The following is a 13,027-nucleotide window of genomic DNA, read 5'->3' on the forward strand; positions in this document are numbered from 1 at the left end:
ACAGGTTATTTATCTCCAACACTCTTTGTTTACGTTCTTGATTCAAAAAAATAAATAAATAAATTGAATTCGTCTTTTCATAGTTCTTTTACATTAAAAAAGAGGCAGCAAAAAAAAAAAAAAAAAAAAGGTGGCAATTTCGAGTTGTTAAGTTTCCCATTCTTGTTCTCTTTGCTAAGTATCCTATTTTTGTTGAATTAAGTTTCCAATTCTTGTTTTTCTTGCTTGAGTTTCTTATTCTTGTTGAATTAGTTTCCTTTATTCTGCTCTAGTTTCCTTTTTATTTTGTTCTAGTTTCCCTTTATTTTTGTTCTAGTGATTGTTTCAAGCATATACAAGGTTGTTTTGTGTCTTTTGCCTTCTTAATCATTTAGCGTCAATTCCAGTGATTTCTTTCACATGTCTTTTGCTTCCTTTTAGAGTTTTCTTATTTTCTTGGTTCTTTAGAGTCATCTTGGGTCTTTCTTTTTGTTCACTGTTTGCCTCAACTAAGTTTTTAAAGTTCTGATTTTTGAGATTGTCACCATGTAACCGGTTGCTTCTTGAGATTTGTTAAATTCTTTGATTCTGTTAAGAACATAAAGGGGGCTGGCTTGGCTTTGAGTGGTGAAAGGCAAGAGAGATCATCATCAAGAAAAAGCTAACATAGTGTGAAACACGAGTGATAACAATCTAATTTGAGTGCAAACACGTGAGGGAGTGTGTGAGGAACAACACCTTTTATTTTATTTAATTTTACAGGTTGAAACCATGAGTAAGGAAGGAGGAGAACCACAAGAGGTCGACATGAAATTCTTCATCAAGGCTGTTAATGACCAATTTAAATTACTGAATGCGAGGTTGAATGATTTGGAGTCTTCTTCCGGTTCTAAATCACATAGAAGACATGAGTTCGACGAAGAAGACGAAGCTGATTCCAAAGTGGAAAGAACAAGTTATAAACGGGCCAAGAAGGTTGACTCCAAAGGAGATAACAATATAGGCAGTATAAAGATGGCAATTCTGACTTTTCAAGGAAAGAATGATCCTGAGCTATACTTGGAGTGGGAAAGAAAGGTCGAGCACGTATTTGATTGTCATAATTATTCCGAAGAGAAGAAAGTAAAGCTAGCAACCATGGAGTTTACAGATTATGCAGGTATATGGTGGGATCAATTGGTGATCAATAGGCACAGGAATGGTGAGAGGCCTATTCGGTCATGGGAATAGATGAAGTTGGTGATGCGCAAGAGATTTATACCTAGCCATTACTATAGAGATTTGTATAGGAAGTTGCAAGGGCTAGTTCAAGGTTCCATGAGTGTAGAGGATTATTATAAGGAGATGGAAATCGCCATGATTAGAGCAAACATAGAGGAAGATAGAAAAGCAACAATGGCTACATTCATTGCCGGATTGAACAAGGAGATTACTAACGTGGTTNGGGGAAGTATCTCCCCCCCCCCCCCCTGCCACCCCCCTTAAGGAGATTTCTTCCGCCTCCCTCACCGCTCGAACCCAAGACCAAGGGGCTAAAGTCAATTGGGAAGCATGGTGACTACCATCTGGCTAGATGGTAGTCACCATGCTTCCCAATTGACTTTAGCCCCTTGGTCTTGGGTTCGAGCAATGAGCGAGGTGAAAGAAATCTCCTTAAGGGGGGAGGGGGGGGGGGAGATATCCTGCCATGCTGTGTGATCGTGGCTGACCACCTATTTGGGGTCGTTACATGATGCGCAAGAGATTTATACCCAGCCATTGCTATAGAGATTTGTGTAGGAAGTTGTAAGGGCTGGTTCAAGGATCCATGAGTGTAGAGGATTATTATAAGGAGATGGAAATCGCCATGATTAGAGCAAACATAGAGGAAGACAGAGAAGCAACAGTGGCTAGATTCATTGCCGGATTGAACAAGGAGATTGCTGACGTGGTTGAGTTGCAACGTTACGTAGAGATGGAGGAGCTACTGCACAAAGCCATTAAAGTGGAGAAGCAAATCAAGTCCAAGAGGTTCAGATCTGGTTTGTCCTCTAGCTTTTCGTGGAGATCAAATTGGAAGGACAACAAAGCTATCTTTAAAACAAAAGAAGAAGCAAAGTCGAAGAATTCGGTTGCTGTTCCTAAAGGTAAACCCGAAACTAAAACTCTTACTAAGTCATGTGGTATTAAGTGTTTTAGGCATCAAGGATTCGGACATATTGCTTCCGAATGCCCAAACAAAAAGGTTATGGTTGTATGGGCAAATGTAGAAGTCGAAAGTGGTAGCTCAAGTGACGATGAGATGCCACAATTAGAGGATTGTTCTGATGTTGAAGTGGAAGAACCTGTGCATGGTGATTTACTTGTTACAAGGAGAGCCATGAGTATACAGCCTAAGGATGAAGGAGATGAGGAGCAACATGAGCATATTTTTCACACAAGATGCCACGTGAAGGATAAGGTATGTACGTTGATTATTGATAGTGGGAGTTGCACTAATGTTGCTAGTACTTTGTTGGTAGAAAAGTTGAATTTGAAGTGGAAGAAGCATCCTAAACCGTACAAGCTACAATGGTTGAATGACTGTGGAGAAGTGAAGGTAAACAAGCAAGTTTGTGTTCCTTTTTCCAATGGCAAGTATAAGGATGAGGTTCTTTGTGATGTGGCACCGATGTATGCTTGTCATACATTGCTTGGCTGACCGTGGCAGTTTGATAGGAGGGTGTCGCATGATGGGTACAAAAATCGTTATTCTTTTGTAATGAACAACCGAAAAGTTGTATTAGCCCCTCTCAAACCTTTGCAAGCTTATGAGGACCAGATTAGGATAGCAAGAGAGTGCAAAATGAGAGAGGAACAATAGTGTGAGCAAGAGGAAAAATGGAGAGAAAAGTGAGCAACATGGAGAGAAAAATAAAAGAATAAGTGTACTTGCTGAAAAACATGAGGTTAAAAGTGTAATGATGGCGAGGCAACAAGTACTTGTACTTATGTACAAGGATGTTTATCTTTCTAATAATGACCTTAACTCAACTTTGCCTAGTGTTGTCTTGTCTTTATTGCAAGAATTTGAGGACCTACTTCCTAAGGAGATTCCCCATGAATCACCTCCTCTAAGAGGAATTGAGCTTCAAATAGACTTCGTACCTGGTTTCACCATACCAAATCGACCTACTTATAGAGCTAATCCCGAGGAAACGAAGGGGATACAAAGGCAAGTGGATGACCTATTGCAAAAGGGATTTGTAAGGGAGAGTCTTAGCCCATGTTCGGTTCCTGTCCTCTTAGTCCCAAAGAAAGATGGAACATGGCGCATGTGTGTGGATTGTCGAGCTATTAACAAGAGAATGGTAAAGTATAGACATCCTATACCCAGATTAGATGATATTCTTGATGAATAGCATGGCTCTCAATTGTTTTCTAAAATTGATTTAAAGAATGGCTATTATCAGATTCGCATGAAAGAGGGAGATGAATGGAAAACTGTATTTAAAACTAAGTATGGATTGTATGAGTGGTTAGTAATGCCTTTCGGTTTAACTAATGCACCTAGTACATTCATGAGGTTAATGAACCATCTCTTGCGTGCTTTCATGGGAAAATTTGTGGTAGTTTACTTTGATGATATTTTTGTTTATAGCAAAATTTTTGATTAACATGTGAAACACTTGCATGCTGTGTTTAGTGTGTTGAGGGAGCACCAATTGTATGCTAATCTTAAGAAGTGCATGTTTTGCTTGGAATCTGTTGTGTTTCTTGGATTTGTTGTTAGTTCGTAGGGTATTAGTGTTGATGAAGAAAAGGTAAGGGCAATAAGGGACTGGCCTACACCTAAGAATGCGAATGAGGTGAGAAGTTTCCATGCTTTAGCAAGTTTTTATCGAAGGTTTGTTAAAGATTTTAGTTCTATTGCTGCACCTTTGAATGAACTTGTTACAAAGAATGTTGTTTTTAAGTGGGATGATGATGTGCATGACCAAGCTTTCAAAACTTTGAAAGATAAGCTAACTAATACACCTTTTTTGTGTTTGCCTGACTTTGCTAAAGCTTTTGAGATAGAATGTGATGCATTCGGGATTGGAATAGGAGCTGTTTTGATGCAGGATTCCAAACCAATTGCTTATTTTAGTGAAAAGCTAAGTGGGGCAACGTTGAATTATCCTACTTATGACAAGAAGCTTTATGCATTAGTGAGAACTCTTCAAACATGGTAGCATTACTTGTGGCCGAGGGAATTCATCATTCATTCTGATCATGAGAACTTGAAGTTCTTGAAGACCCAAGGTAAGCTTAATAAAAGACATGCTAATTGGTTGGAGTTCATAGAAATGTTTCCTTATGTAATCAAATACAAACATGGGAAGGAAAACGTTGTGGCTGATGGATTGTCTAGGAGGTATGTATTACTTATTTCATTGCAAACTAAATTACTTGGTTTTGAATTGCTTACGGATTTGTATGCCAATGATTCTGATTTCAGCCAAGTATGGAATGCATGTGATAAGTGTACGTTTTGTGATTTTTATAGGCATGAAGGATTTCTATTCAAGAAAAAATAAATTATGAGTGCCTATTGTTCTATTCATGAGTTGCTTGTTAGGGAAAGTCATGGGGGAGGTTTGATGGGTCACTTTGGTGTTCTATAGACTTTAGATATATTACGTGAGCATTTTTATTGGCCTAATATGAAGCATGATGTGCAATTTATTTGTGATAAGTGCATTACATGTAGGCAAGCAAAATCTAAAGTTAGACCGCATGGCTTGTATACCCTTTTACCTGTACCTAATCAACCTTGGATTGATATATCTATGGATTTTGTTTTAGGATTACCAAGGACTCAAAGTGGTAAGGATAGCATATTTGTTGTTGTTGATAGGTTTAGTAAAATGGCTCATTTTATTGCATGTTCTAAAACAAATGACGCAACACATATTGCTGATTTGTTCTTTAAAGAACTGGTTCGTTTGCATGGGTTGCGTAAGATAATTGTTAGTGATAGAGATGTTAAGTTGCTAAGTCATTTTTGGCGCACTTTATGAAATAAATTAGGAACCAAACTGTTATTTTCTACTGTTGCATATCCTCAAACGGATGGTCAAACTGAAGTAGTTAATAGGACACTCACTACTTTGTTGCGTGCTATCATTCAAAAGAACTTAAGGCAGTGGGAGAAGTGTTTGCCACATATTGAGTTTGCATATAATAGGACTGTTCATTCTACTTCTTCATTTTCTCCTTTTGAAATTGTTTATGGCTTTAATCCTTTAACACCTTTGGATATTTTACCTTTGCCTACGAATGAGCATGCTAATCTTGATGGTAAGAAAAATGTAGATTTTGTGAAGGATTTACATGCTGGAGTTCGGGCCAACATTGAAAGGAAGAATGAGCAATATGTTAAGCAAACCAATAAGGGGCGTTTGAAGGTTGTCTTCCAACCTAGAGATTGGGTTTGGGTGAACATGCATAAGGAAAGGTTTCCCACACAAAGGAAATCAAAATTGCAGCCTCGAGCAGATGGCCCTTTTCAAGTCTTGGAGTGGATCAATGATAATGCCTACAAGCTAGATTTGCCAAGTGATTATGGTAATGTTAGTGCATCTTTTAATGTTGCTGATTTATCTTTGTTTGATGTAGGAGATTCGAGGATGAATCCTTTTGAAGAGGAGGGGAATAATGGAGATCGAGGTGCTGACCAAGTTGATGTTCCCAAATATTCTCAAGATCCTTTGCAAGGAATGGGTGGTCCAATGACCAGGGCAAAGACAAAAAAGGATGAAAGAGGCTTTGCAAGGCTTGATCATGGAAGTGCAATACAAAGAGGTTGTAATAGAAGACTCTAAGACTAAATTCAAAGATTTCAAAGCTTCACTAAGGATGGTCTATTATCTTTTTATGTAAGGGGTAGATTCGGAAGATCAAGTTGGATGCAAGGATTAATTTTCGTTTATTTAATCTTGGGCCTTTTTTTTTTTTTTATGTTTTAATTATCATTAGATTCTTTAGTCTTTTATTTATTTAAGGTTTATTTAGGCCCTATTCGCTTGTACTTAGGCCCAACCCATTTTTCAATTGGCTAGCGTTTTCTTTTAGGGTTTGTTGCTTATAAAAAAGGGGCAACCATGTTATTTTTTGGGGGACAGATTATTATCAATTGAAGTTTATTTCAGAAAGCTATTTGCTTTGCCTTCTTATGTTCTTGATTGAATGTTTGAATCTCGACTTATCAAAAGGAGTGATCAACCTTTGTGGCGTCTCAAGATTAGGGTTTTAAGGACTTGGTTTCCTTAGGGTTCTAATTCGATCATCCTCAACACGTTCCTAGCAAAACCACTTGTTCCTATTCTATCACTTTGTTGATCCGATAGATGTCTATTGCTATAGCAATGGAGCAATGGCTCAAGCAAAGGAACCATGGTCTCACCAGAAGTCCAGACACATACTAAGACGTTTTCATCTCATTAGAGAAATGGTTGAAAGGAAAGATGTACAAATAAGTAAAGTGCATACTGATGACAATCTCGTCGATCCACTGATGAAACTTCTGTCACAGTAGAAGCATGAAAAACACTTAAGGTCATTCGGTATTAAATACATGAATGATTGGCTATAGTGCAAGTGGGAGATTGTTAAAATAGGTGCCCTAGAGCCAATCTATTATTGTAAAATTGACTCTGTAATAAATCTTTACTTATCAATAAAAGGCATATTCTTCTATATCATGTAAATCATAGTTATACATAATAATATGTCCTTAGGATGGTAGAACCATGACAAGGGTATCAAGTGTGTAACGCCCTACTTGAGGTATGCAGCTAATTTACGTTGCAGTGCTTGAATCTTTATTGTTTTGCTCTTAACTGAGTTGGTATATTGTTCATATTGTTTGGTTGGTCCTTGGTTGAGTGGATATTGTGAGTTGGTTGAGTGATTGCCCTGAAATTTGTAAAGACTTGGCGAATTTCTGTTTTTCAGACTTCGTCGGGGCGAAGAAGAAGCTTTGCCGCGGCGATGAAGCCTTGCAACCTACGGTGCAGGTTCTGGAATTTTTCGCCGGGGCGAAGAAAGATTCTTCGCCGCGACAAAGGGCATAACAAAATGTTTATTAAGTTTCTAGAGAATTCTTCCTTTGGAGCATAATGACCGTTCTACCCCTAATTAGCAGTAAAAGTGAGGAGTGAAATGCAAGGAAATTGCATGAAGAATAGTTTAAATAGGGGTGCATTTGCAACGAATTCAAAGGGCAAAAGTGGAATTCCTAAGAAAGAGTAAGGGTAAAATGGGAATGAATGAATATATTTTGAGCTAAAAAGGGGTTAAGTTTAGTAAACCCTTCATTCACTCTTCTTCCACCGCCTCTTCCATTCTCCATTTCCTCTCAATTCTTCCTTCAATCTTTCAAGGATTTTTGAGAGTTTTTTTAGTTGGATGTTGGTAGAGAATTAATCTAAGGCATCCTAAGGTAAGGATTCTTACTTTAGATGTGAAGTTTTGCATGTATTTGTACATTGAAGTCTTATGGTTTTAATGTTTAAAGTTGTAGAGAAGGGACAAGTTACTAAGGAAAAGAGAAGTGTTAGTGGAATCACACCATCACAAGGTAAGTAAATCCCAATCCAAGTTGAGATTTGAGAAATCCATTGTGTAGAGATTTATTTATGCATGATATATGTTATGTTAGTGAGAACTTGGGTTGAGATAAGTAGTTATTTTGTGGTTGTTAAATACACTTCAATTGAGAAGTGTGATGTATGATGAGAATGTAGTTTATGATGAAATTGGAGGAGATTGAGGAATCTTTTTGGAAGTGTTATGTTATGGTAGGGATTATAGCTTGGTGAGGGAGTTTTCAATACGGTAGCGATTGGCTACATTGAGAAGTGTATCAAGACTATGGTGGATCGACAAAGGATTCATCACTCCTAGGTACGAGAGAAGTTATCTCACTAGGTAATTCGGTAAATGACAATGACACTAAATCTATGGCCACAGTGGGATTGAGTTGTTGCTCAATCCAATTTATTATTCCGGTCATTAGTCCATTAACTGAATACAAACATGTCGAGGATATTTGAGGTTGGCACTATTTATGTACCTCAATCTCGATGAGATAACAGATGATGAAAGGATTTGATTGCAAGGTAACCATACCTTTCACAGGCTGCGGTTTCGCTAAATCTGAATCTATCGGGTGGCCATGATGCCTTGCTAGGGGCCAATCTTGGTATGTGTGTAGTGAGACGATTAATTGGTGTTAATCGTGATACTACACACTGTTGATATGATGAGGAGCCTACGGGTCACACACTTAGAAGATAATTTAAGAATCAATTTGTGAGAAGGGTATTTTCATCGTTTAGGACGAAGGGTATTTTGGTAATCTCACAATGCAATTAAATTTGCTGAGGTTATTGCCTGTATATAATTTTAATATTAAAATTATATTAGTGAGATTATATTTAAATATATAGATGCATATATTTAAATGAATTATTATTAATAATAAAATGTTAATATATTATTATATATTAATTGATTTTAATTATAACAATAATTAATTAATTAAAATACCATAAAGGGTGTGTTTGGTTGGAATAGGGTTTTAATTGTTGCACTATATAAGTGCAACCTAAATTAAAACAAAATATTCATTGATTCATTTAATAATTAAAACCCTAGCCACCCTTTTACTCTCTCTCTCACGCCCCACTCATTGATTGAAGAGAAAATATTCTTTCTCTTCTTGACTCATTGAAAAACATTGATTTTTGAAGCCCTTGATTGTTCTAGCAAAATAATCAAGGGTTTTGCGAATTGTCTTCATGTGTATTTCCGTGAGTGCGATCCTACTTTGGAAGATTGTTCCAAGTATATAGATGGGCATTACGAATTTTAAAGGACATATTTGGTTTTCAGAAAATTATTATCATTTTGAGGTCTTGTGTTCCTCTCCGTTCTTGAAAGAACTCTTGAACTTATCAAGTTAATCTTGTGGCATTCAAACAACCAAACTTATCACCTTGATTCTTGAGAGATTCTTAGGTTTCTTGGTGTGGCGTTTCAATCCTTTGTAGTCTTGGTTTTCATCTAGTTAGGTGACAGGTCAAGGCTTAACAAATCTTGTCTACATGATCTTGGGGTTCCAACCATCATTGTTGGCGGAGTTCATATCATTTGGCATCAGAGCTTTGGTTCTAAGGCAAGTTTGACTATCTTTTATTTTCCTTTTTTTTTTATTTCTTGTTCACTGTTGTAAAAAAAAGTAAAAAATAAAAATAAAAAAGAGTACATGATTCCATTCTGAAAATTTCTTCCTTTCAATCTTGTTTCTCACCTTATTCAAGTTCTTGACCTTTTGCTGAGTTTTGGTTGTTTCTCATTTTTTTTTTTAATTGCTACTGAATTATTTTGAATTAGTTTCTTGAAGTTCGATTTAGAACTAATGAAGACACAAAAGAGTGGAAAAAGGCAAGAGTGTGCGAGACCATAAGAGGGTAAAAGCCGTTTAGAATGAAAACATGAGTGCAACTATATCAATTCTTGAGTGAAATACTTGAGGGAGTGCTTGTGAGGATTCTAACCTTGTTTTGCAGATTTTAAGCATGTCCAATAATCAAGAAGAAGACACAACCAAAGAATATCGACAACCCGCAGATCTGAACCTCCAAATGCAAGCGTTGTTAAGGGAGATAAGGCGTATGTTAAGGGCTGAATTAGAACCTATTCACGAGAGGTTGGATAGCGTAGAAGCGGGAACTCCTAGGGGACAACAACAAGACATCCCCAATAGGCAGCAAGGTGGGTGTGTTCCGTGGCGGAATGTTGAGGACGAGGCAGAGTCGGAAGAGTTTGAAGAGCCATATTTGAACTGGGGCAGGTTTGAGCGTGGGTATGGGAATTGAAAAGCTAGGATGGGTAGGCCTAGGAGGGATAACGATTTAGGAAACATAAAGATTAAAATCCCATCTTTTCAAGGTAAAAATGATCCTGAAGCTTATTTGGAGTGGGAAACTAAAATGGAGATGGTGTTTGAATGTCACAACTACTCGGAGATAAAGAAGGTTAAGTTGGCCGCAATTGAAGTCGCCGATTATGCCATTGTTTGGTGCGATCAATTACTGATTAATAGGAGGAGGAATAGAGACCCACCCGTGGACACTTGGCAAGAGATGAAAATGCTTATATGGAAACGTTTTGTACCCAGCCACTATTATAGAGGATTGTATCAAAAGTTGCAGAGGTTAATTCAAGGCTCCAAGAGTATGGATGAGTATTACAAGGAGATAGAGGTAGCTATGATCCGGGCTAATGTAGAAGAGGACCGGGAAGCCACCATGGCTAGGTTTTTGTACGGTTTAAATCGTGAGATTGCGGATATAGTCGAGTTGCAGTACTATGTTGAGTTGACAGATATGGTGCATCAAGCCATAAAGGTGGAGGAACAATTCAAACGGAAGGGATTGGCTAGGAGGGGACAACCTATAGCTACCACTAACCCATGGAAGACGGCTCCAAAAAGGGATGAGCAACTACAAAATAAGCCAAAATTTGAACCCTCTAAGAATGCCAAACCAATGACCGCCACTACTCTAGGTAACACCTAGGCTTCTACTTCTAAAACACGTGATATTAAGTGTTTTAAATGTTAGAGGCAGGGACACATAACTAGCCAGTGTGTAAACAAAAGGGTGATGGTGATAAACGCCCAAGGAGAGCTTGAGTCGGAGAATGAGGAAGAAGTAGATGATGATGACATGCCACCTTTGGAGGATGCCGATGATGAGCAACATGCTGTGGTTGGGGATTTATGTAACGCCCCGCTTGAGGTACGTTGTTATTGTTTCCTCTTTCGCCCTCATTTGAGTTGTTTTTGGTAATATTGTTTGATTTTCATTAGTATGAGTTTTGTGTGGATTAATTGCCTTGAAATGGGTTAAAAATGGAAGAAGTGTAGTATGCCGAGCTTCGCCGGGGCGAAGAAGAATCTTCGCCGCGGCGAAGATGTGTTGAAACCACCGGAAACTCTCTGGACGGTTTCGCCGCGGCGACATAAGTTTCTTCGCCGCGGCGACGGGCCGATTTTCATGTTGGTTGAGTTTTAGATATTTTCTTCCCTAAGGGCAATTTGACCTTTCTACCCCTAATTAGCAGGAAAAGTGGGGAGTTAATTGTAAGGATTTTTCATGGAGATATGTTGTTTTGGGGGTGAGTTGTAATGAATCAAAGGATATAGATGGAATTTCCAAAGAAGAGAAGGGTAAAATGGGAATGCTTTGTTATATATTTCATTAAACGGAATTAGGATCAGAAAAACCCCTCATTTTCTTCTTCTCAAACGCACTTCCCATCTCCACTCCTCTCAACTTTTCTTCTCTTTTGATCAAGGAATTCCAAGGGGTTTTTGATTGATTTGAGGTGAAAAGCAACCTAAGCTTCCTAGTAAGAATCTCTACTTAAGTTGTGTGATTTGGGAGTTTTAACCCATATTGAAGTTTGAGGGTTTTCATTCTTTTGGTTAAGATTAGAGGGAAATCAAGCTAAACAAGTGAAGAAAGAATTTGTGAAGTCTCTCCATAACAGTAAGTAAAACCCAACCCAAGTTGAGATTCATGAAATTTCTTGATTAGGGTTTTGATAGAAATGAGTATGTATTTGATGTCATGTAATATCCATGTATGGAGTATTAAATGGAGATTTCTATGCTTTGTGAATGTTAATACCTGCAAATATGAGAAATGGGTTGTTGGTTTGACAAGGTAGTTGGATGATTTGAAGGGGTGTTATGAAACCCTTTTTTGGAAGTGTCTTGTTGAGTTTTGTGTTTCATGGTTGGGAAGGGTTTTTCCCCATTTTGGATGGTTAAGAAAAGTTTTAGAATCATGGCTATAATAGAGTTTTATATGTGCACATGAGTTGTTTGATGAATGCCTAATAGAGGTTTGAGTGTGAGTAATGAACCTTAATTCTTGCAACATGCATGTTGGCATCTCATAATGCATGGTGAAGTTGAACCATCCATAGGCACAGTTGTACATGGAAAAGTGCCCTAAGAAAGTGTAAGAGAATTGTGTATGTATTACCCTATGGTAAGAGCTTGGTGGGTACAACTACTCTAGGGTAGAGAGCATTGAGAAATACTACAATAGAATGAATTGAGAGTGATATAGTTGGGATGATGCTTTGTGATCATCACCCGCCCGTTATAGGAACGGATTGATGCTTTGTGATCATCATCCGAATAGCCTTAGAGATGGGTCGATGCTTGTGATCGTCACCCAATGAGTAATGAAATGGGGTAATGCTTTGTTCACTATCCGATTAGTTATTAGAAAAGTGGGTTGATGCTTTGTGATCATCATCCACAGTTAGTAGAAACGGGTTGATGCTTTGTGATCATCCCCCGATAGTGACTAGAGACGGGTAAATGCTTGTGAACGTTACCCAAAATTCATGAGGAACAGTAGGTGCTAGGTGATCTCCACCCTAGTTAAGAAGAATCGAGTTGGTGCTTTGTGATCCTCACTCGGTAGTCACTAAGAACGGTTGGCACTTTGTGAATTCCACCCGATAGCCATAGAAGCGAAATGGTGCTGTGTGAACGCCATCCGGCCGTACCTCCTGAAGATGAGGACATGGTATTTAGTAGAAACAGAAACAGAATTAGAAAAGGAAAGAATTAAGAGTTACTCTTACGGGGACAGACAGACAGATAGAGAGTTTACTTACTGAGCATTATTTTGTGCTCACCCCTTTATTTCCTTTGTGGATGCAGGTTCTAGGTGATGACGCAGTCGGAGGGCCGTCGGCAAGCGAAAGAATAGCTACACTGTTTCCCCTGTTTTGTCTTTTAAACTGCACTTTTTAAACAGTAATCTTGTGTATAAAAGACATATGATTTCAATGAAAGAAATTTTTGGGCCCCAATTTTATATGTATTTATGCATGCATTGTACTAGTTTTCAGTAGTTGTTACAATTTATTGGTGGCAAGGCGAGTTCTCAATGTGCAGTCAAGGAGGAAGAAAGTAACCAAGGGAGAACTGTTTCATACTCGATGCTTTGTAAAT

At 38.1% G+C, this 13,027-nt stretch overlaps 1 protein-coding gene across 1 annotated transcript; it reads left to right on the plus strand.

The window, feature by feature from the left end:
- Window positions 1–750: 750 nt before the first annotated feature.
- LOC116144688 lies at window positions 751–9,863 on the plus strand. The gene is given in 6 exon segments (XM_031430138.1): window positions 751–1,291; window positions 1,782–2,631; window positions 3,002–3,806; window positions 3,900–4,345; window positions 5,168–5,660; window positions 9,555–9,863. Coding segments are annotated over 6 exon segments (3,444 nt in total).
- Window positions 9,864–13,027: the final 3,164 nt, after the last annotated feature.

The sequence above is a fragment of the Pistacia vera genome, unplaced genomic scaffold, assembly GCF_008641045.1.
Source record: "Pistacia vera cultivar Batoury unplaced genomic scaffold, PisVer_v2 Contig451, whole genome shotgun sequence".
In the NCBI taxonomy this organism is placed as follows: domain Eukaryota; kingdom Viridiplantae; phylum Streptophyta; class Magnoliopsida; order Sapindales; family Anacardiaceae; genus Pistacia; species Pistacia vera.